Source organism: Scardinius erythrophthalmus, assembly GCF_964197995.2.
Source record: "Scardinius erythrophthalmus genome assembly, chromosome: 12".
Taxonomy (NCBI): domain Eukaryota; kingdom Metazoa; phylum Chordata; class Actinopteri; order Cypriniformes; family Leuciscidae; genus Scardinius; species Scardinius erythrophthalmus.
The window spans coordinates 31,976,065-31,999,308 of NC_138232.1; the positions used below are offsets into that span (position 1 = coordinate 31,976,065).

Sequence of the window (23,244 nt, forward strand, 5' to 3'; positions counted from 1 at the left end):
CGATGATTATTATGTTTGTTAGTTTGTTGTATTGCCATACCAGCATATATGGCTATTTTCATGACAAGATCAATGTATTTTAAAAGAAACAAATAGTTGTAACATACAGTAGTACTAAAACACAACAACTGACAACTAAATCACATCATAATAATAAACATTATACAATGGCTATTATGAATTGTTATGCCATAAGGCTCGTCAGGTTCATAAGTTAAATAAATATGTGTTGCTAATTAGTGAATATAGTCAATAGACTATTCTGTAATACTACTTTGTTGAGTGGCCTGTACTGTGTATTGAGTTTGCCTATAGGATGCTTCTTTGTCCTTCATGCCTCTCTGGACCCATTAGATAACTGAAATGATGTGTGTACCAGGGAATGTCGATGACTGGATTGAGGCTGTTCTCCTTGCTGGGGGCAATGCAGACTGAGTATTGTGATAGAGAGGTACCATAGTGACGTCATACACTCATTAACTTCAATATCTCCAAACTTGCCCTGGAAAGTATATCAAACCCTATACTGTTCAATGAATGCCGTTAAATAATACCCTATAGGTGTCATATTATGTTGTTTTAATAATTAAATTATTTTCCCTGAGGTGAACTTATGATGTAAGTAAAGTTTTTTTTCTTCCATTTTTCACTCTTTCTCTTACTTAAAACAGTCAATTTTATAAGCAAAAATCCACATTTTACTTATGTTGACATATAATTTTAAATATAGCATTAACTCAAAACTTTCACTTTAATAATAAAATAAAACTAGAAACATCATGCCTGAACAGACAGGAAGAGTGTATATATATATATATCAAATCCCAAATGTTAAGGCAAAAACTGTTGCAAACATTCCTGAAGTCCCCTAAATCACACAAATCCACACAATGAAATGTTGTTTATTCAAATATATGATAATTAATAGGGGCTCATGAGATATTGAAAAATATAAATGTGTCCTAAACCTTAGAGGATGACCTATTTTATGTTGTCAGAGAGAATTATTTTGACTATATTGAACCAGTACTGTGTGTTTCTGACTTGTCATTCAGTCGAGGTACAGGCTTAGCATCCAATATCTCCAAAGAAGAAGGGGGTTGGAAAGTGATTGTGCGACAATTTACAGCAAAGATGCCTGAACATCAACTTTATTTCCTTTGATTGGGCAGCCTTTCTTTTCATAACAATCTGGAGCTTTAGTTTCAATGTGGAGCAAATTTAATGCTCTATTTGTGTCATTTTCCCAGGGGCCATTCAATAGTGAGCAGGCTGCATATCACCCTTCGTTATGGTCGCAGCAAAGATCACAAACCAATTTGTAAAGTTTTAACAAACTCTATCATGATGATCTTTTCTTTGTAATAAGTGTGAATGTTTTTAAGAAGGAGGCTAAGTAAAGCCCATAGGAACATATTATAGTGACTTGGTTTTGTAGCAATTAGAATAAAGTGGGACAGAAAAGCACATTATTTGTATTTTATATATATAATATATGTATAATGTATATATAACCCCCTCTAATGTCCCATGTAAGTACAATAATAGAGAATATATGTACACTGACTTTCTGAACGGAGTACTTCAGTCATAATGACTGAAGCTTAATCCCTTCATAACTGTCCTGACATCGCTATGGATTTGCTCTGGGTCACTTAATCCATGGAGGAGAACGCTAAAGCTCATTGTAATTCTGGGCTGGCTTGAGCATAGAATTGAAAGTGGAGTACATTGGGGCAGCAACGTAACATTAAAGGACAGCCTGTCACCATAATTCACGACTGTGTGCTGTAGAATATAAAGATGTAAATACTCTATCAATATCACTGAGGAAAGTGGTCATTGTTGCTATGAAGTTAGTAGCTATTATACTCTACGTCTTTGGTTTGAAACACTGGTGCTTTGTTTGGTGATGTGGGGTAGGGGTTGATTAGGAGATTTACTTATGTTACTCATTGTAGAAATAAATATCTATCATCATAACCAGGACACCCTCCGGGTAAAGAACACGGATGACACAGATGAGTGTCATCCAATTGTTTTTGCTGAATCGCCAGAGTGTCTCATTGGACAGATCCGAATATCTTGCAGGAGGGGAAACCCCTGTGCCCCTGCACCAATGGTCTCCTGACCCGTTTTCAGCTCTTCACAACACTGTCCGAAGATCAAAACCGAACCCCAAAATCAGTCCAACTGCATTTTGTCATTATTCTGTTTCGCCACAAAGTCACGTGTTGTGACATTGTGTTCACATGACTCCATCTTCTAGCCAATTGGATGCCACCTTTCAATCTGAGTTAACCAAGAGGATAGGGAAAAAATTATTTTCCCTTTGCCTGTCATTCGGTTTTTATTAATCTTTTCGCAAACGTCGAAAGTGGTGGCCATCTGCTTCCAGTAGCACCAAAGGTAAAGCCTGTTTTCAAGCTTCTATATTTAGGGTTTTCTGAGGTTGGTTTAGTATGATGTTTTGTTTTGAATGTTTATTATGATATGCAATCAAAATTTGAAATAAAATGGAAATTGATAATATGTAACCTACAAATTCTGATATTTTTTCTCAATGTATTTTTGCATTCATTTTGATTGAAAACAAACACACAAATGTTGACGTTATACTTAATTTTCACTGATCTTACTATAAATAGCATCACAAAATGATCAAGATGTTGGTTTAAAACACCTTTACCGTATCTGCTTTGGAACTAGTTTTGTTTTCCAGGCCGACCGTAGGTCAAACACATCATTAATTCATGAATCGCTACAACTATTGTTTAAACCTTGCTGGACATTGTTCGGAAATGGCTGGATTTGATTCTCGAGGACATTCCTAAATGAGTCAATACACCTAATTAAACAAATACAAAAGAGCAATATATGTTTGAGAAAAGTGTGGCTATCTCTTGGGAGAACTGGTCAATTAGATGTCCTTTATTTCTTCCTCACTGCTGCCTGCACAACAAAATGTACATTTTGAAGGATAATTTAAAAACTGGGTAATTACCACAAGACTTGTCTATGGATATCTGCACCGCCTTTGTATGTGACAGATAGTTGAGGTGGCATTGTGCCGGAATTGACTTTGATCAGAACTGAAAATATCAGGGGAAAAAAAGAACTGTACAGCCATTATACAGATTATCATCAGCATAAAATGGCTATATCAATTCATTCACTTGGTTTTCTGGGTGATTCACAATCTGATTTAAACCTTAAAGTCATTTTTGGCTATCCATGAGTATGCAACATTTATGCAACATAAAAAAATTAAACTAAATAAGTAATTTTATGCTAAAAGAAGACAATGATCTCTAGTTACTGTGTCAGTAACTTGCCACACCAACATGCCCTTGTACAAAAATGACATGCATGTGTGGCTTTTCATTTTATTTTATTTTTTATCAGATAATGTCTTATATCAGAACCTCCTTAGCAATATTTGCTTGATAGTGCCTATATAGCAGGTAGGCAACTACAAAAATCATAATCTGTGAACACTAAATGATTCCATTATTTTACACGGTAAGAAGCTATCAAACTGAGTGAATGCTTTACAGAGACAGTGACAATGTAAGTAGAACTGCTATCATTCAAGAAAATGTTATGTTTCGTATTTCTTGGATGGATCACAAGTTTCGGAAAATAATTTTGTTTTCTTATTACTGTTCCTGAATTCTAACTAATTAGTTGGTTTAATAAATATAAAACCACCTTTCTAAATGTTGTCTCAGTGTAATTGTGAGTTTGTGTTCAATCAGTAATTACTTGTTTCTTCCTTTGAAGTTCAGTTTACTAAATAATATCTGTTCCCACAGTGGATGGGACAATATTATAAAACGATATGACAATAATATATAAAAAAATATATATATTATGGAACAATAAATCTCAGAAATCATTCCCCTTCATGCATGTTGCAAGATGACCAAGTTACAATTACAGTTAAAAGTTACAATTAAGGACATTGTATATAATAAAAATAAAGTCTGATTACAGTGGTCTCTTTTTAATGGTTTTTCATTGTTAATATCTCCTTCCTGTATTTAATGCAGTTAATGCCTCGGTAGGTTCAAATAAGAGACGTCATTCTTTATTGGAACTAAAACCTTAGTCACATTGCAGAGAGGGAAGACCCATCTTCTACAATACATTTTTTTTCTACATTGAACGCAATGCAGAGATGCGCAATGGAAACGGGGGGAGCTTTTTCTGAGCATTGCTCAGCCATGCACAAAGCGTGCTTAATTTAATAGCCGCTACAGAGGAAGAGGCCAGAAGCTCTTTAGTAGAAAGCTTGACCCACTTTCCCAATCAGATGTCATGAGCAGTGCTGCTCTTACAATGTATGCACAGGACAAAATCACTGATGGTGCTTCTGAAAATAGTGGGGGTTCTCTGATAGTTAAACTATGTAAGCCATGGTACTTAAGTATTGTACCACTGTTATTCAGTAGCCTACAACAGTAGACTGTGAGGTAGAATTTTTAATACGTAATTGCTCTACATTCAGTGGTATAATGTCAATACTTGATAAATTGTGCAATAGTATTAAAAAAAAATATTATACAGACATGATATTGCTGTCTTAATATAAAAAAAGAATGAAAACCATGAAAAAAAAAGAATGGTTGAATCAAGCCAGACTTGATTTTGGGTTGGGTGTAACTAAAATACATAGTGCCAGTGAAAAACAAAAGAAATGGCCAAGAAGATTGTATAGAAAGAAGCAGTAAAATGTATTTTAAAGAGGAAGATAGTTCTAAGGGCAGCTTATATAATTAATATCAAAACATACTAAATGATTTTCGCCTTTGTTTATTTAAAAAACTATTTTAATAGTACATATATTGGTAGTTTAAATCTAAAATATATATAATAATAAATTCATGAATTAATACGTTTTCTCTGCACATACTGTAAACACAGCAAGAGATAGCAAGTGTCTGCAATCCCTGATACAGAGTCAGCTTTTGCATTTCACTAATCGTTAAGGTTTGGATTTAGCTCTGTGAAACTTATCTCAGACCAGCAGTTACGGACAACTTTATCCTGGAGCAATAATCGAAAACAATAGGCAGTGAAGATTTCCACCATCAAATATCTATGTGCAAGCTGAGGTCATAAGTGTAGCCTATGTTGTTGGCATGAAAGCATGCCTTATTTACAACAGCAAACAAGGAGATTGATTTGGAAAATGATTGTGGTGTGTGCGTTAGCTAGTCAGTGAAATCTGCTATGCTAATATATTATTACAACTGATTTCGCTGAGGGTGATCCTACATCTTTTGATAGTGTTTAGCACCCTCAAGCATTCTGGTAGAACCAGACTGGCTGCATAATGCGGCTTATTTACAATATAAGTGTGAGTGCTAATGTCTAACTTACTAATAAAAGAAAACAAGAAACCTGGATTCTGTTTTTTAGTGCATAGACTTTTTTCATCATTGTGTTCATGTGTAGAAACGATGAAATGATGAGTTTGAAAAACAGAATGAGTTTGCTAATTTGAAGCAAACATGCCTCAAACGGTGCCATATGTGCCCATTTTGTTTTCTGCACAACCTCATCACATCAGACAGAAGCGAAACTCTAATTAGATAACAATGCAAAAACAAAGCTCCTGTCCACACTCTCTTTAGTAGGTCCCTTCCTCAGATGCATTATGCACCCAAAAGTATTTCAGAATCAGAACTGATTCATCTATGATCCCCTTTGCACAAAACAGTGCCATCTGTTTTGGCCTGATTGGCCCTTATGAAAGTGTGTTGTGTATAATGCTCCCTCATGATTAATGGCTCATCCTACCGTGATTAAAAAAAAAAATCTTAAAAAATGTATAATGTTCAACATGCTCTTGAGCTTTCAATATTTGAAAGCATCAAGATGTGAATTGTCTCTATGACACGCAACCTCTTTTCTATAACTCAGGAAATTTATTTGCCATTTGCTTCAGGCCTGGCACATATCGTAGTGGATTTCTGTAGATTGTTTTTGCTGTTAAGAGGGACTGGACACCAACCGCTGGATGTTGTTAATCTGGATTAAAGTCTTTGCATAATCTGGCATCCTGTGGGAGATTGGAGGACATCTGGCTAGATCTCATCCATCTCTATCTGTCCCTCTATCTGTCCCTACCACTGCCTGCTGGTCTGAGATGTGCAAAGCAACATTCTCAACATTCTCATTTTGAGACTTGTAGCTTATTTAGATTGTCTCCTGTTTTCCGAATAGCTTTTCTTTTTTATACACTTATCTTTTCTTTTTTGTACAGCTTATCTTAGTCTATACTCTCTTGTTTGAACTATAAAACAACATTTTATTTGATACACATATTACCTTTTATTTCATTCAACCACCTGAGCCATGAAATGATGCAGCCACAGGAAAATGATGTCCTGCTGATAAACTTGGCTAATGGCATACAAGTACAAAATATACACAATTCCTTAATTAGCGACTATCCTAATCTGTAAGATCAAAGGCTGCTATAGTAATACTATATCATTATTTCATGATATTAATAGCTTTGCAAAATACATATTTGTGATTATACATTGTTTGCAAGAAAATTTACAACGCATTACTTTATATTTATGGACATATTTAGTGTTTTAGCTTTCACCAGGTACACTCTGAAAAATAAAAGGTTCTAAAAGGAAGTTCTTCACCATCAATGTGTCACGATTATGTTCAGGTAGTTTCACTTTCATGAACTTTTAGGTTGTTTATTGTCTTTTTCCTGTCCCCTTTGTTCTAGTTTTCCTGCCAGTCATCTGTCACTATGGATATTCCTTTAATTATCACAGCTGATCATTATTGAGTTTGTTATCATTGAGTATTTAAGTTCCTCATTTGTTTTCTGTCTTTGTTTGGTATTGTTGGTGTTTGCTATGCATGCTGTCTCAAGTTGTTTGCATCTGTTAATAAACCTTGTTACTATTTTGAAACTTTTAACCTGCCTTCATCATCATCTTTGGAATCTAAACATTACAGAATACTAGCCTAGAAATCTAGATGCACCCTAGCAGCAGCAAAATTTATTTTGCAGCCAGTGTAGTCTAGCAACTCTCCGTTGACTTTCGAGCTGGAAAAACCAAACTCTAGTCAGGCCAATCACATCATGTATAGAGTAGGCGGTGCGGGCTTAACATAATGACGACAGAGTTGCGACGGTTCCCTGCTACTTGAAAACAAAGAAGAGCTGCTGCTGGCGAACAGCGGTCTTTCGAATCGGCTTTGGCTGCGACTCTGGAGGACTTGGAGTTAAGCTTTTCTTTGAGAAAAGAACAAAGAATGGCACTTAAGTCATTCTTAAAAAAGGAAGATGTGTTTGTAGTTTTGCCGACCAGATACGGCAAAAGTTTAATCTATCAACTAGCTCTGCTGGTGGGCAAACGCTCTGGTTGGTTGTAGCGCTATCCTATTGCGTGCAGAGGGAATTTGAAAGACAACCGTTTATCCCGCCCCTCGGATTGAGCCGTGCCAATGGTGAGTTGCCAGACCTAACATCTTGATGTAGGTCTGGCTTGCCAGGCTAAAAGAATACCAGACCTAAAAAGGATTATGGCTCAAGCCAAACAGTTTATTGCCCTTGCCCATGCTGGGCTTCCATTGTTTGAATTTTCACTTTTGCCAGATCACCGAACGGACTTTGATAATGGCACTTTAAAGTCTCTTTTCTTGATTGGGGATCTGATCTGAAGGAGGAAACATGGAGAGAAGCAGTTCTCCAGTGTCTGCAGTGTGCCTACCCCGAACCCAAAGCCCACCACGCAGCCAAGCCCAGAGCCCAGCCAGCCACCCTCCATGCCGCAAACAGATTACAAGCTAGAGCCCATCGCAGATGGGGAGCTTATGCCCGCCACGGACCCTGGGCCAGAGCCAATGCCCACTAAGGAGCCTTGGTCTGCAACCACATCTGCTACGGAGCCAGAGCCCCTAAGTAAGTCTGACCAGGTGTGTGACAACATCCGTGACAGAGGGGACATTGGTGGAGCTGGACACTGACGAGTGCTTGATAGACTGGGAAATGGAGGTACTGCTTTCCACCCTGCCCTGTTTTATAACTTCTGAATCTTTATCATCGCTGCTGGTCCTGCCCAGCATAATGCCTTTTTCATCGTCTTGTATTGAGATGGAGTTATCGTCGCTGATCCTGCCCAGCCTCCCTCTCCCACCTCCACTGCATTATTCAGCAAGTCCGTCGGTTCCCTTCAGCCCATCGACTTCTCCCCTAACACCATCCCATTGTGTGGTTATGCCTCAGGTCTTCCGGTCACCAGCTTCATCCAAGCAAGTGGATCCCCTGGCTCCGTCTCCAGCCGCTAATCCTATCACTCCATCTTGGTCCGCAGTCCTGTCGGTTCCACCTTGGCTCCTCCCTCCCTTGGCTCTTCCAGAGACTGTCGTCCATACGGCTCCACCTTGGTCAGATGTCACCCTGCCTGCGCCACGGACTTTCAAGCCATCTGCTGCGCTCCATCTCTCCACCCCTTCGCCTTCAGCGGACTCTGCCTTCCCTCCGGGTACGCAGCGGCTCCGCCTCAGTCTCCTGGACCATTGTGAGTCACGGCCATCCAACCCGATCTTACGGCAATTCATGCAAATTTTATGAGGTGACTAATTCATACGAATTCATACGACCTCACTCGTACGATTTTTGCTAAATCATACATATTTTACGTGTTGCCCAATTCGGATGAATTCATACGAATGACCTACCCCTGACCCTGCCCCTAAACCTACCCATCACGTGGGTTTAGACAAATCGTACAAATTCATATGAGTGAGGTCATACGAATTCGTACAAATTAGCCACCTTTTATCACTTGTATGAATTGGTTGTGAGATAGTGTTGGTCCATTCCCATCTGCTCTCCGTCTGCACCCTGGACTCCACTTCCTATGGCTTCATCTCCGTTAGTGTCGTCAGCCAAAGCTCCACCATGGCTCCTCCTCATGGCTTCCACCTTGGGCTATCGTCCTGGGGTGCGTTTCCCAAAAGCATTGTTAGCCAATTATGGCCGCAATTTTCGTCGTTATCAACATAGTTAACAAGTCGTGTTTCCTGAAACCACTGTTCTAGCGAACATTCACAAACAGCATCGCAAAGTTGTGTGGTTGGAACGACAGCTCTCGATCTGTGGTTAGAAGCATAGTTTCTTGTTTTCATGACATGTGGACTCAATAAATCCTTATCTTGAGCAAAATATGCAAGCTGACATTCAGTGCAATCTGTATCTTTTATTTAGAATACATACAAATGTCATTTGTCATTTAGTTTGTCAAGAGAATTAAAGCACTGTTTTTGAAGCGTGTGCATGTGCGAACGTGTATGATTCACTATGATTGAATCTGGAAATAAAGCAAAATAACAGAAAAATGAGAAATAGTCCTCAGATGCCATGTCTGTAATTTATAGCAAAACATCTACCATTAATTCGATCTCAGATAGATTCATTAAAAGAAGTTATTACTCCACCACCTGCATGACATCATTAACCAATGTGGTTGAATGACCAATTTGCGACAATACGTTTTCGGGAAACAGTCGTGACTAGCTAATTGATTTCTTCAATGATGCATCGTATGGTAGTTAAGCAGCGAATTACGTTGTTGTACAGGAAACGCACCCCTGGCTGTGCTCTGGTGTACCACCTGGCCACTCCTCCCATACTCACCTCCCTGTGGAGGTCTCAACCCTTGTTCCTTCCTTGTTCTTTACTTCATGGACTTTTAGTTTATCGTCTGTTTCCTGTCTCCTTTGTTCTAGTTTTCCCGCCAGTCATCTGTTACCATGGATATTCATTTAATTATCAAAGCTGATCATTGAGTTCCTTATATGAGCTCCTGTGAAGTCAGGAAGAAGAGTGTCAGACAAAAAGCACCTTGGAGAAACTCAACAGCAGTGCAAAATATGAGAAGACAATGCAGAAAAGCAGAGCGCATGTGGCGGAAGACAAAACTTGTAGTCCATTATAACATCTACAAAGACAGCATCCATGCTTTCAATATGGAACTAGGCAAAGCTAGACAGACTTTCTTCTCAAATATTATAAACAGCAATTTAAACAACACACTTTTTGCTACTGTAGAGAGACTGACAAACCCCCCAAGCCAGATTCCCAGTGAAATGCTCTCAGACAGCAAGTGCAGTGAGTTTGCTTCTTTCTTCTCTGATAAAATCAATAATATCAGAAAGGTGATCAGCACATCCTTGAGTTGCGCTTGGGTCAGACAGATCAGACCACCTGAGAAAGTAGTTACTTTGTCTGATTTCAAAGAAATTTATGGCATAATTTTAAAACAAACCGTACAGCACCTTAAAACATCAACCTGCGCTCTTGACACACTTCCCACATCTTTTTTCAAAAGTGTGTTAAACAGTTTAGAAGCAGATCTTCTAGAAGTGGTAAATGCCTCACTTCTCTTTGGGAGATTTCCAAACTCCCTGAAAACTGCAGTTGTCAAGCCCCTCATGAAAAAGAGCAATCTGTATAAGACCATATTAGCTGATCTCAAATCTTCCTTTCATAGGCAAGATCATTGAAAAAGTTGTCTTCAATCAGCTGAACAAATTCTGAAGCTCGAATGGATACTTTGACAATTTTCAATCTGGTTTCCGACCGCACCACAGCACAGAGACAGCACTCATAAAGATAATAAATGATATTTGCTTAAATACTGATACAGGCAAATTATCAGTGCTGGTACTACTCGACCTCAGTGTTGCATTTGACACTGCTGATCACAACATACTTCTTGACAGGCTGGAAAACTGGGTCGGGCTTTCTGGGATAGTCCTAAAATGGTTCAGGTCATACTTAGGAGGGAGAGGTTATTATGTGAGTATAGGAGAGTCTGAGTGGACATCCATGACATGCGGAGTCCCTCAAGGCTCAATTCTTGCGCCGCTCCTGTTCAACCTGTATATGCTCCCAATGAGCCAAATAATGAAAAAGAACGAAATTGCTTACCACAGCTATGCAGACGACACACAGCTCTACTTAGCCCTATCGCCTAATGATTACAGCCCCATTGACTCCCTGTGTCAATGCATTGATGAAGTCAACAGTTGGATGTGCCAAAACTTTCTTCAGTTAAACAAAGACAAAACTGAAGTCATTGCGTTTGGAAACAAAGATGAAGTTCTCAAGGTGAACGCATACCTTCACTCTAGGGGTCAAACAACTAAAAATCAAGTCAGGAATCTTGGTGTGTCACTAGAGTCAGACCTTAGTTTCAGTAGTCATGTCAAAGCAATAACTAAATCAGCATACTATCATCTGAAAAATATTGCAAGAATTAGATGCCTTGTTTCCAGACAAGACTTAGAGAAACTTGTTTATGCTTTCATCACCAGCAGGGTGGATTATTGTAATGGACTCCTCACTGGCCTTCCCAAAAAGACCATAAGACAGTTGCAGCTCATACAGAACACTGCCGCCAGGATTCTGAGCAGAACCAGAAAATATGAACATATCACACCAGTCCTCAGGTCTTTACAATGGCTCCCAGTTAGATTTAGGATTGATTTTAAAGTATTATTGCTGGTATAAAAATCACTCAATGGCCTAGGACCTCAATACATTGCAGATGTGCTCACTGAATATAAACCCAACAGATCACTCCACTTTTAGCTATTATGCCAGCCGCAGCTGGAACCAGCTTCCAGAAGAGATCAGATGCGCTCCTATAGTAGTCACATTCAAATCCAGACTCAAAACACATCTGTTTAGCTGTGCATTTAATGAATGAGCACTGTGCCACTGTTCGTCTGACTGATTGTACTGTACTGTATTTTATTTTATTTTTCTAAACTGTTTTAATTATTCTTATTTATTTTTATTATTTTTATTTCTTCTACTGAAAGCACTTTGAATAGCCATTGTGTATGAAATGTGCTATATAAATAAACTTGCCTTGCCTTGCCTTGCCTTTTCATTGAGTATTTAAATTTTTCATTTCCTTTTTGTCTTTGTCCGGTATTGTTGGTGGTTGCTATGCACTCTGTCTCGAGTTGTTCCCTTCTGTCAATAAACCTTGTTACTATTTTAAAACTCTTGACCTGCCTTCTTCATCTCTGGAATCCAAACGTGACACAGTGCCAATAAAGGACATTTACTTTTAAGAGTATATTATAAACTCCACTGATGTTAACCAACCAAAACTTGGCCCTGCACTCTTCCATTTTTGGTTCCCCAAAGAACCTTTCAGTTCTAAAATAAAAGAACCATTTTCCACTATAAAGAATCTTATGTGCAATGGAAAGTTTCTATGAATGATAAAGGTTCTTCATGGATCCACTAATGCCAGGAAATTTTGACCTTTATTTATAAGAATGACCTTTATTTTTAAGAAAGTGGGAAGATGTATAAAAATTGACATAACTCATAGAACTCTTCTTACTCCATAAAACATTTGTTTCTCTGATTTCTAATAATACATTTTAATCTGCTTTTGTTTCAAGATGAAAATATAAAAAAAATAGCATTTAAGGTTTTGTTTGCTTCTCTTGAACTTTTAGGTGACTGTGTGGTGACCACTGGCCCCTGCATTTTTTAACTGCTCCTGTAAGATCCTAAGTCATTCACCCAATCCTAAATCCTCACCATGGAGCCCAACAAAGTGCAGTCTGAAGGAGGGCTCAATGTCACTCTAACTATTAGGCTCCTAATGCACGGCAAGGTAAAAGAACAACATGCACCTAATCCAAAATTTTGATATACAAAATTTACTGCTCCATGTTAATACATCTTCAAGTGATAAAGAACAGATTGTGGACACAGTATGTTTTGTAAGAGGATGAAAAGACCTTAAAAAATAGATCTAACAAAAATCTGATATGCTCTTTACAATCACAGGAAACATTTTTAGGGCTCTTTGGTTTTACATATGTGTTTTATGCTCCCCATACATGTGTTAGTTAGGCTGCACAATAATTGGATTGTAAGTTCGTAATTACCAAACACATTCTCTTTTTATCTTGCAGGAGGTTGGCAGCATCATAGGCAAGGTAAATTGCTACATTCAGCAACCAAGTCAATGCTTGCAAACCCTTGAGTTTGTATCAGTCAGTTATTAAATGAATGAATGGATTTTTGTATTTAGCAAAAATGTCGATTTGTATAATCATTAATAGTCTGTGTTTTATCAACGCATTAAACAATACAACGCAAAATTAAACAATGTATTTTTTTTTTCAGAAAGGGGAAACTGTGAAGAAGATGCGTGAGGAAGTAAGTAATGATACAAATATGTGCTGTGATAAGTGCAACATGGTTATTAAAAACTAGACAATCTGTTTCTACAGAGTAGTGCACGCATAAATATTTCAGAGGGGAACTGCCCAGAGAGGATAGTTACCATCACAGGACCCACAGATGCCATATTCAAGGCCTTCGCCATGATCGCATACAAGTTTGAAGAAGTATCAGACATCATTTTTGAATGAAAATATTGTATTTACAATTAAAACCCCAAAATAAGTTAATAAAAACTGTAACAGTAATGGTAACTGATATTTTGGTTGTACCCAGGATATCATTAACTCTATGAGCAACAGCCAGGCCACAAGTAAGCCTCCAGTGACCTTGCGCTTAGTGGTGCCGGCCAGTCAGTGTGGCTCTCTAATTGGGAAGGGGGGTTCCAAGATCAAGGAGATGAGGGAGGTATGTTTAAACTTATAACTTCTTTATTATCCACACATTTTATAAAGTGCATTTTATTACAATGCATCCAGTAGTATATCCAAACAATGCCATCATTCTTCAACAACTACAACTGCAAAATTCTAAATGTTACCATGCCTTAGATATACAGGAACAAGTACATTATGGTACTTTCTGTGTGCTAGGGGTCTCTATCCTGGCTAATTGTGCTTTGCTTTTCTCCAGTCTACAGGGGCTCAGGTGCAAGTGGCTGGAGACATGCTGCCCAATTCCACTGAACGGGCAGTCACGATCTCAGGTGCTCCAGAGGCCATTATCCAGTGTGTGAAGCAGATCTGTGTGGTCATGTTGGAGGTAAGGAAAAGACCAATTACGGTGGTTTTGAGGTCGAAGGAATAATTCACCCAACTCTCGTTGTCATTCCAAACTTGTATGGCTTTCTGTTTTGAGTGGAACACAAAAAAATATATTTTTAAGAATGTTTCAGATGGTTTTGTCAATGGGGTACAAAACTTTCATGCTACAAAAATGAGATAAAAGTACAGGATGTGAACACATCGAAATGTAACTTTTATTAATTCTCAAATCAGATCCAAACATTGATCAGTGCACACATAAACAGACTGAATTAAATATTGTGACAGAAAAATCAACTAATGCCAAACCTTATGGGTTCTTGGCCATCATGTTGTCAGACATCATGGAATGCAAGAATCAAAGAGGTTTGATGTTGATGTATGGATTCATTTCACGGTATCTGTACAGCCTTTTTTGGAATTTGAAAGGTTTGGACCCCATTAACTCCCATAGTATAGACAAAAAAAGCTGAAACATTCTTCAGAATAGCTTATATTGTGTTTTGTCGGAAAAAAAATAATTCATAAAGGTTTATCGCAACATGAGGGAGAGGAACTGATGACATATTTTTCATTTTTTGGTGAATTATTCCTCTATAATAGGGAATCTTTTTTGTTTTTTGACACAGATTTACAGTAGATGTTCAGATTTATATTTCAGCATCAAAGAGAGAGTTAATTCATAGTCTCATTTTGGTAACCATGTAGTCTTGTATTACAAATATCCCCCTACTTTTTTATCAGCCAAACCCCTTAGATGTAAAAATAATAATAATAATAATTGACGGACCCCGATATTTAACAATACATTTGCATGTTTACTGTTTTCTGACATATTAATTTTATTATTATTGTTGTTGTTATCCCGAGGGGCGGGATAAACAGTTGACTTTCAAATTCCCTCTGCACGCAATAGGATAGCGCTACAACCAACCAGGGGTGCGTTTCCCGAAAGCATCGTTAGCCAACTATGGTCGCAAGTTCCATCGTTATCAGCATAGTTCAACGATTTGGTGTTTCCCGAAACCATCGTTCCAACGAACATTCGCAAACAGCATTGCAAACTTGTGTGGTTGAAACGACAGCTCTCGAGCTGTGGTTAGAAGCATAGTTTCTAGTTTACATGAGATGTGGACTGAATAAATCCTTTTCTTTAGCAAAATAAGCAAGCTGACATTCAGTACAACCCGTGGTATTTATTTAGAATACATACAAATGTAATTTACGTCTTTTAATTTGTCAAGAGATTTAAAGCACCGTTTTTGAAGACTGTGCATGTGCGAACGTGCTCTACAGAACGAGCCAAATATTGAGTCTGGTAATAAAGCAAAATAACTGAGAAAAATTAGAAATGGTCTTCAGATGCCATGTCTGTAACTTATATGACAAAATCTAGCTTTAATTCGATCTCGAACAGATTAATTAAAATAAGTTATTAGTACACCACGTGCGAGACGTCATAAACCAACGTGGTTGAACGATACTTCGCGACATACGGTTGCGGGAAATAGTCGTGACTAGCTAGTTTTTTTCTCCAATGATGCATCGTACTATGGTAGTTAAGCAGCGAGCTATAGTTGTACGGGAAACGCACCATAGAGCGTTTGCCCACCAGTGGAGCTAATTGATAGATTAAACGTTTTGCCGTATCTGGTCGGCATAACTACAAACACATCTTCCTTTTTTAAGAATGACTTAAGTGCGGCTCTTTGTTCTTTTCTCAAAGAAAATCTTAACTCTAAGTCCTCCAGAGTCACGGGCCAAAGCCGATTCAAAAGACCGCTGTTCTCCAGCAGCAGCAGCTCTTCTTTGTTTTCAAGTAGTAGGGAACCGTTGCAACTCTGTCGTCATTATGTTAAGCCCGCCCCGCCTACTCTATACACCATGTGATTGGCCTGACTGGCCTGAGTTTGGTTTTTCCAGCTCGAAAGTCAACGGGGAGTTGCTAGACTACATTGGCTGCAAAATAAATTTTGCTGCCGCTAGGATGCGTCTAGATTTCTAGGCTAAGTAAAAGTAGTTTTAACTCAAAAAATAAATAAAAATTAAGACATTTTACTGTTGTAAATTACAATTGTACTGTAAAATAAAAATACATTTTATTTGATAGTTATAATAATGAAATGTGTTGCATGCTTCATGCTTAGCATCAGACTATACAGTTATTTAATTAAATTGCAGCCTTTGATTTGATTATCGCACCAAGCTATATCGTGCAACCCCATTTATTTATTTTAATTTTACATTTGATATAATTAATTATAAGCATTTCATAAACTCATAAACCCTCTGCAGTTCCCTGAACCCCCTGTTTGGGAATCCCTGATCTATTACAGTTCTATTAAAGTCTACCCTCACTTTTCTTTTTTCTCAATTTCCATCTTTATTTAACCTCCCCAATCCTTGCCAGTCCCCACCCAAAGGTGCTACAATTCCATACAGGCCGAAGCCTGCCACTGCACCAGTCATTTTCTCTGGGGGCCAGGTAAGAGCAGACACACTGACAGCTCCAGCCACAGCCAACCTCAGCTTGTTACTGCAGCATCAGCCTCTGCCTGTAAGTATGATCAGAATATACACTACGACTACAGACAATTCCAAGTTGTAAATAATTCCAAGTTGTAAACAAGTAGTCATATTCCTATGGGGCAACAAATGTAACCTGGCAATTGGATTGAACACTTGAAGAAATTCTGACAAAATACTGTTACATTGTTACATTTTAATGCCATTTGTACACAGAAAGACATAATTCATGTAGTTGGATTTAATCAACAGATGAAATGTAATGTGAGCACTTTTTTTGTGCACAAAGTCCTAAATCTTCCTTGCATTTCATGAACATAAGTCAAGCCAAGTTATTTATTTATAGTGCTTTTTACAATACAGATTGTTTCAAAGCAGCTTCACATTAATGAACTAGAAAATAACAAGTGTTAATGTTGTAAAATTCATTAATTATGAAACAAAATCAAGCTGTAAAACGTTCACCCTTCTGTGCACAAAATGGAAGGAACTAAATCCATTGATGATTTCATGACGGCTTTATATTTTCAATGCAGACTTCTGTGTACAAAATGTATTAAATTGTAATTTTTTTTGTAATGAAATTTTATATTTCATGTCACATAGTTCATTCAGTCAATGAAATGAATTGCCCCATGCATGTGTTCCACTCATAATATTTAATTACCATTGAACATATAACAAGTAATAAAAAAAGTGTATGTACATTCGTCTGTGTACATTGATAATGTTTGAAAATTCTCTTTCCTTTCCATTTCTGTCTAAGACCTACACCATTCAGGGACAATACGCCATTCCACACCCAGACGTGAGTAAAATGTACATTCTAATCCTTCATCCTTCTTTAGCGTAACATTCTTGTTACCTTTGCTTTTTCTTTTTCATGACCTGCTTTATTAAAATTCATACAATTGATAGGTCAATATTTATGTGTTTTCAATAGAAGGCAGTCATACGTGAAATTTCTCACAGCTTCCCCTTGTTAGTGTCTAGATGAGTTTGTAAAGGTCCAAACAGGACTCCTTTATTTAATGATAACTTCTTAGGTGTACTACTGACCCTCCTCCCTCCCCCCGCAGTTGACAAAGCTCCATCAGCTGGCTATGCAGCAAACCCCCTTTACCTCCCTCGGACAGACCACCCCCGCTTTCCCTGGTACGTACCCAACCCTCCCGCTACACACCCTTCACTATATACCTGTAGGTCTTTCATTCACTTTCTTGTCTTTCACTCTTCTCCCCCTGGATGGGTAACTTGACAATCCATCATATACTTTTCATTGCATTTAACATTTAAATTTACTTAAAGGTACACTATGTAACTTTTTTTGAAAAAAAAAAAAAATTCATAATTTTAATATTTAAATAATGAGTAAATACATCATCAATCCCTTCCAAAACGTGTTTTTGTCTTACCCTGATTCACTATGGTAAGCCTATTATAAGCGTTTAAACTTCAGACCTGTCGGGATGCACTTGCCCGTGCATTTCTCGTCACATCTCTAATAAAAGAAAAGTTGCTCCAGCTACTTTGACTCAAAGACTTTACATAAACAAAGATGGTGCACTCATTTTACTTTTGAAAGGAAGAAAGTGCAACACGCAATATTGCGGAATAAGTTCTGCCTTCTATCTAAAAGAGACAATTGCTGATCTGTAAAGTCATCGCATCACTGCAGCTGCCAGCTCCAGTCAGTATAGAATCATGCTGCGTCCCAATTTGCCTACTTATACTAGGGTGAACTCAAGTTGATTGATTGATTGGTTGACAGGTTGACCCAATCAACCTGAATTCACCCCTACGCCCTAAAAGTATGTAGTTTTTGTAAAGAAAAAGTACATACTTTTGAGTGTGTAGTCGGGTCAATATCACTATAAAGTGCCTTTGGTGTCCTCATCGCTTAGTCATCATGAACATAATGCAAAATAATGAAATTCTGAGGTTTTATTATAAATGGCCAAGCACTTACACACATAAAAGTACAATGATATGTCTCTTGAAATGTGTTTTCTGATTTTATACTATTTTCTTTGATTGGATGTATGTGATTTTGGCATGTCCCACACGCTGCTCAGCTAACTTCAGTGAGTGTAAAAAGTGGTTAAATGACATAAAATTAAAATATTTTTTAATGTACTTATTGTCCTCAGCAAGTTATTTAATAAAACAAGTCATTTTGATTATTTATATTTTATTTTCATAATAATATTAAGCAGTTTGCATGTGTCCCTGAAATTGCTGTCCACCCTGTCATTATGGGGTAAACGCCAACTGATGTACTCAGTGACATCCCCTCCCCCCTTTGGTCTTTCTTCAGTGGAGGTTAAAACATCTGCAACACACACAATAAGTATCTACACTTATATTTCCTAATTTTCATCATATTGTGTTTGTAGTTGCCTGTTGTCAAGCTTAACATGTCCACCCTGTCATTGTGAAATATTAATTAATATAAAAACTTTTCAGAAATTCTAAATATATATTTTAAACAGTGCACAGTCAGCATCAACAGTGAATCACTTTGCTAACTGCTGTACACCATGTGCTCATTAAATACTAACTTTAGCCAAAAAATGTCATGTGACAGGGTGGACATTTGCAACTCCTGAAAATCAGCCTGAGCCAGGCCCCTCCTTCTTCTATATTGGTTAAGGGTTTCTTGAAGGTCCTGTTGTTTTTAAACTGTTCCCCCGTTCTATTTCACTCATTAAAGCATTTGTCCACCCTGTCATGCCAAGTTCCACCCTGTCATTTTGTTGTCCACCCTGTCATGTTCAAATTTTAGGATGAAAATAAACAAATTATTTTAACAAGTTAACAAAACCTTGTGTGTGATTTCTTAATAAACAAATGAGGGCCAGTTAGTATTGTTTTAAATTTTGAATAAATATCTTTATTGTTAGATTTTATTTAGAATAGAATGTGCAACTATTGCATATTTTATTGAGCAATACATATTTAAGCAGTAACTTCATTATTATAAAAATACTTTTACCATTAACTAAAATGTTTTGTTGGGAAAGGGACACATTATCTTTCCTCAGATCTACATTTTATAATCACTATGCAATGAAAATGTATTTATTCTACTATGAATTTGTCCATGACAGGGTGGACATATTTTATTGTTTGCTCTTATATTGTCAGCTTGCAGTTAATTTATAAAAAGTGCTGGAGCTTGACCAATATGCATTTCTAACTGCCTAATGTCTCCTTAATACAACACATATAAAGTTAAATGGAAAATCTCCGATTTTTTTAGGGAAATTGTGAAGTCTCAAAGGCACTTTATGATGATTTGGACATACTGCTTCGTTATAATTGCGTCTTTAACGTATAGCTCTGTCACTTAGTTACGTGCATCCTGTCACTGTGTAAACTGCCCTGTCAATCATCTTGACACAGTTAAAGTCCTCCACATTTAATTTAATTTAATCTCCTATCATTCTGGAGAGAAATGTAGTAACACGTTGATCTGCCAATCGTGAGACTTTCATGTGGAGAACTCTCCTCATGTGTTTGCAATTTGCATAATGATGCATTTAAAAGTTAATGACCAAATGTATCTTTACAAAAGTTAACAATGCTGTTGCCGATGAAATATAATGTGGATAACATAAATATCTTTTCATCAGGTTAGATACGGATTAATAATCACTCAAACACACTTTTGTAAACCTCTACTTAACAGTCGGACTCGCACAATCACCATGTTTGTAGTTTTAATCGAATACTCATAATGTGCAATGGGTTGTGGGCAATATTAGCCCTTAGAGTGTGCATGAATCTGCATTTCGAGTTCTAACTGGAAAAAGTAGACCATCTAGGTATCCTTGTAACACTCATTTCAAAATACTACAATTTAAGACACACAAATTCTAATTTCGAATACTATTTAGGACGGATAGTATGCCAATTAGAATACAGAATCAGTGTTCTGAGACGCGCGCTTAAGACTGCACACACGCATTGGCTGGTCTAGCCCAAAAAATAAGCTTATGCTGTCTGAGCATATGAAACAACACTTATGAGCCAGTTGTTGTCAGATTTCATTGGTGATTTCAAATATGTAATTTAATCGAAAGCTTGGTGAACAGCTTGGGAGAATTAGATTTTTTCCCTTTCAAAGAGATAGGAGTTGTACTTGCATGACTAAAATCAAAGATGATTTCAAAGATGGCTGCCGAGTGAAATAAACAGAGAGTCTGCTGGCAAATAGAGAAAGCAACAGAGCTCGTAATAAAACGAGAATCAACATTGGCTTGGCGTTTCGGAGATGGCGAGAATTGAGGGATTTGAAATGTGTAAAAGTGACACAGGGATGGCATTTTATTACTCAACAGGTGAGTAGGGGTGTGCGATATATAATGTCTGCGATAAAATCGTAATTGTACGTGATGTAGCCTTGTAGATCAGACTAGTGCGGGTGCGCATTTAGAGTGCACACTTTCACTGCGTGATTAGTCTTTATTTATCATTTATTAATAAATATCACAAGAGTGCAGTTTTTCTCCAAATATAAAAAAAATGGCTTTACAAAGGTAAAAATGCCTATATTAGGTAAAAATCAATTGAAACATATTGGAAAAAAAAATATTTCTGTCACTGCTGTGAACTGATGAACTTTAGGAGTCAGCTGTCCACGACAGTCCTGAACTTGCCACACAAGTACCCACAAAATAAACACACTCAGCAAAATATCGTCTAATAATCGTTATCAAGAAAATCTCAGAAAATAGATATATTTTTTTGACAATATCGCACACCCCTACATGTGAGTAATGTATTTTATTGAACAGATATGTAGCTCTCTAACAAAGTTCATTGTAAAACAATGGCTGCATCCAAAATCACATTCTTCCCTACTATATAGTAGGCCAAAAAGAGTATGTGATAAAAAAGAAGTATGGCCAAATTCACAGTTCATAAAAGAGTAGGCAAAAAGTACCCGGATGACCTACTTCTTCCGGCGAGATTTTGAAGTGTGCATAAGATGGATACTTTACAATCCCATGAGGCCACGGGAGAGGATTTATGAATGGCAGTGAAACGAAACAACTGATGCTGGTAGGTCACATCATGGCAAATGTAGTATGTCCAGATTTCATTCATACTGCAACTGCACACATTCATACTATATAGAATATACTTTTTTATCAGTCGTGAAGTATTTATTCAAAATAAGTACCTACTCAAGAGAGAATGCTATGGTGCAGCCATTATCTATTGTGAAGGGTCGAATTCATCTGCAGTCACGCAGAGCCAAAGCACAACCAAAACAATGTTCTCATGCAAAATGCATGTGGTTTTCTTTATTTATCCATTAGAGGGCCAAAAGTTACATAGTGAACCTTTAAGAAAACTGTGAACAGGCATTACTGCATCCTATAGAGTGGCACTTCTCTTCTCCCTAGAGCAAACATCCGTTGGATGAATAGGCAAGTCATTTAACAACATAAGTTAAAACATAAAACCCTAATGTACATAACTGATAAGAAAAAACTATTACATTTCTATGAAAAACCATCATGTGAAGTGTCACTCAGGAAATTGAATGTCAATTTATGGGTTTTCACTGTAAATTATAAGATGACTTGATTTTTTCCACTACCAAAACTCACGTTAAGTTCCCTTACTATACGGTGATCACCGTATAGTAAGGGAACTTACCGTTAACCAATTAACAGGTTTTTATCAGTGTGTACTGTTTTAACATGGTTAAGTTGCATAAAATGTTCTCTGTGTTTCTCAGTTCTCCCACTCTCTTTCTTTTTCTAGGTGTGGATGCCAGTTCACAGGCCAGTACTCATGAACTCACCATTCCAAATGATGTGAGCATAATTCTTTGTCTTCAGGAACCCCCTCATTGGACAACTGTATCAAAGAAGAATGTAAGGAAGAATCCTTGACTAGCCAAACTGATTTAATCTGTCTGCTTTATGTTTGCAGCTAATAGGCTGCATAATCGGACGTCAGGGCACCAAAATTAATGAAATCCGTCAGATGTCTGGGGCTCAGATCAAAATAGCTAATGCCATGGAGGGGTCATCAGACCGTCAGATCACCATTACGGGAACACCTGCCAACATCAGCCTGGCACAGTACCTCATAAATGCCAGGTGAGTTTCAAAGCAAGCAATAACATGTAACTAGTAAAAACAGATGAACAAGTTTTTCATTTCTTAATTAGAAAAGAAAAAATAGACAAGAAAAAAATATTGTCTGCATACTGAAGTTACAGCTCCATACAATATATATTGTGTGTGTGTGTGTGTGTGTATATATATATATATATATATATATATATATATATATATATATATATATATATATATATATATATGAACACCGCAATGTTATAATAAATATTATTACAGTTTAAAATAGCTGTTTTATATTTTCATTTTACAATTACATTTTTTTCCTGAAATGGCAAAACTACCATTACTTCAGCCTTCAGTATTACATGATCCGTAAGAAATTATTCTAATATGCTGATTTAATATTCAAGAAATCATTCTTATTATTATAATATGAAAATGCTTGTGTTGCTTAATGAAATGTGGAAGTGTGAAAGAGTTTTTTTTATATATATATATATATAGAAATATTTTGTGTCTTTACAGATATTTTTTTATTTAATGTATCCTTGCTGAAAAAAGTATACATTTATTTCAAAAACATTTTTGCTGA

At 37.1% G+C, this 23,244-nt stretch overlaps 1 protein-coding gene across 4 annotated transcripts; it reads left to right on the plus strand.

Moving 5' to 3' along the window:
- Window positions 1–12,611: 12,611 nt before the first annotated feature.
- LOC308699304 (poly(rC)-binding protein 3) lies at window positions 12,612–22,674 on the plus strand (the record flags this gene model as incomplete). Of its 4 annotated transcripts, none has more annotated exons than XM_081380012.1 (11): window positions 12,612–12,686; window positions 12,991–13,014; window positions 13,205–13,237; window positions 13,312–13,428; window positions 13,538–13,669; window positions 13,895–14,023; window positions 16,436–16,582; window positions 17,318–17,359; window positions 17,631–17,706; window positions 22,330–22,382; window positions 22,501–22,674. In XM_081380012.1, 11 exons carry the CDS (start codon window positions 12,612–12,614, stop codon window positions 22,672–22,674), a joined length of 1,002 nt encoding a protein of 333 aa, XP_081236138.1. The 4 variants fall into 4 exon arrangements, with proteins under 4 accessions (XP_081236138.1, XP_081236139.1, XP_081236140.1 ...); XM_081380013.1 differs by having other exon boundaries at window positions 16,436–16,510; window positions 17,318–17,370; window positions 17,615–17,706; XM_081380014.1 differs by having other exon boundaries at window positions 16,436–16,510; window positions 17,610–17,706.
- Window positions 22,675–23,244: the final 570 nt, after the last annotated feature.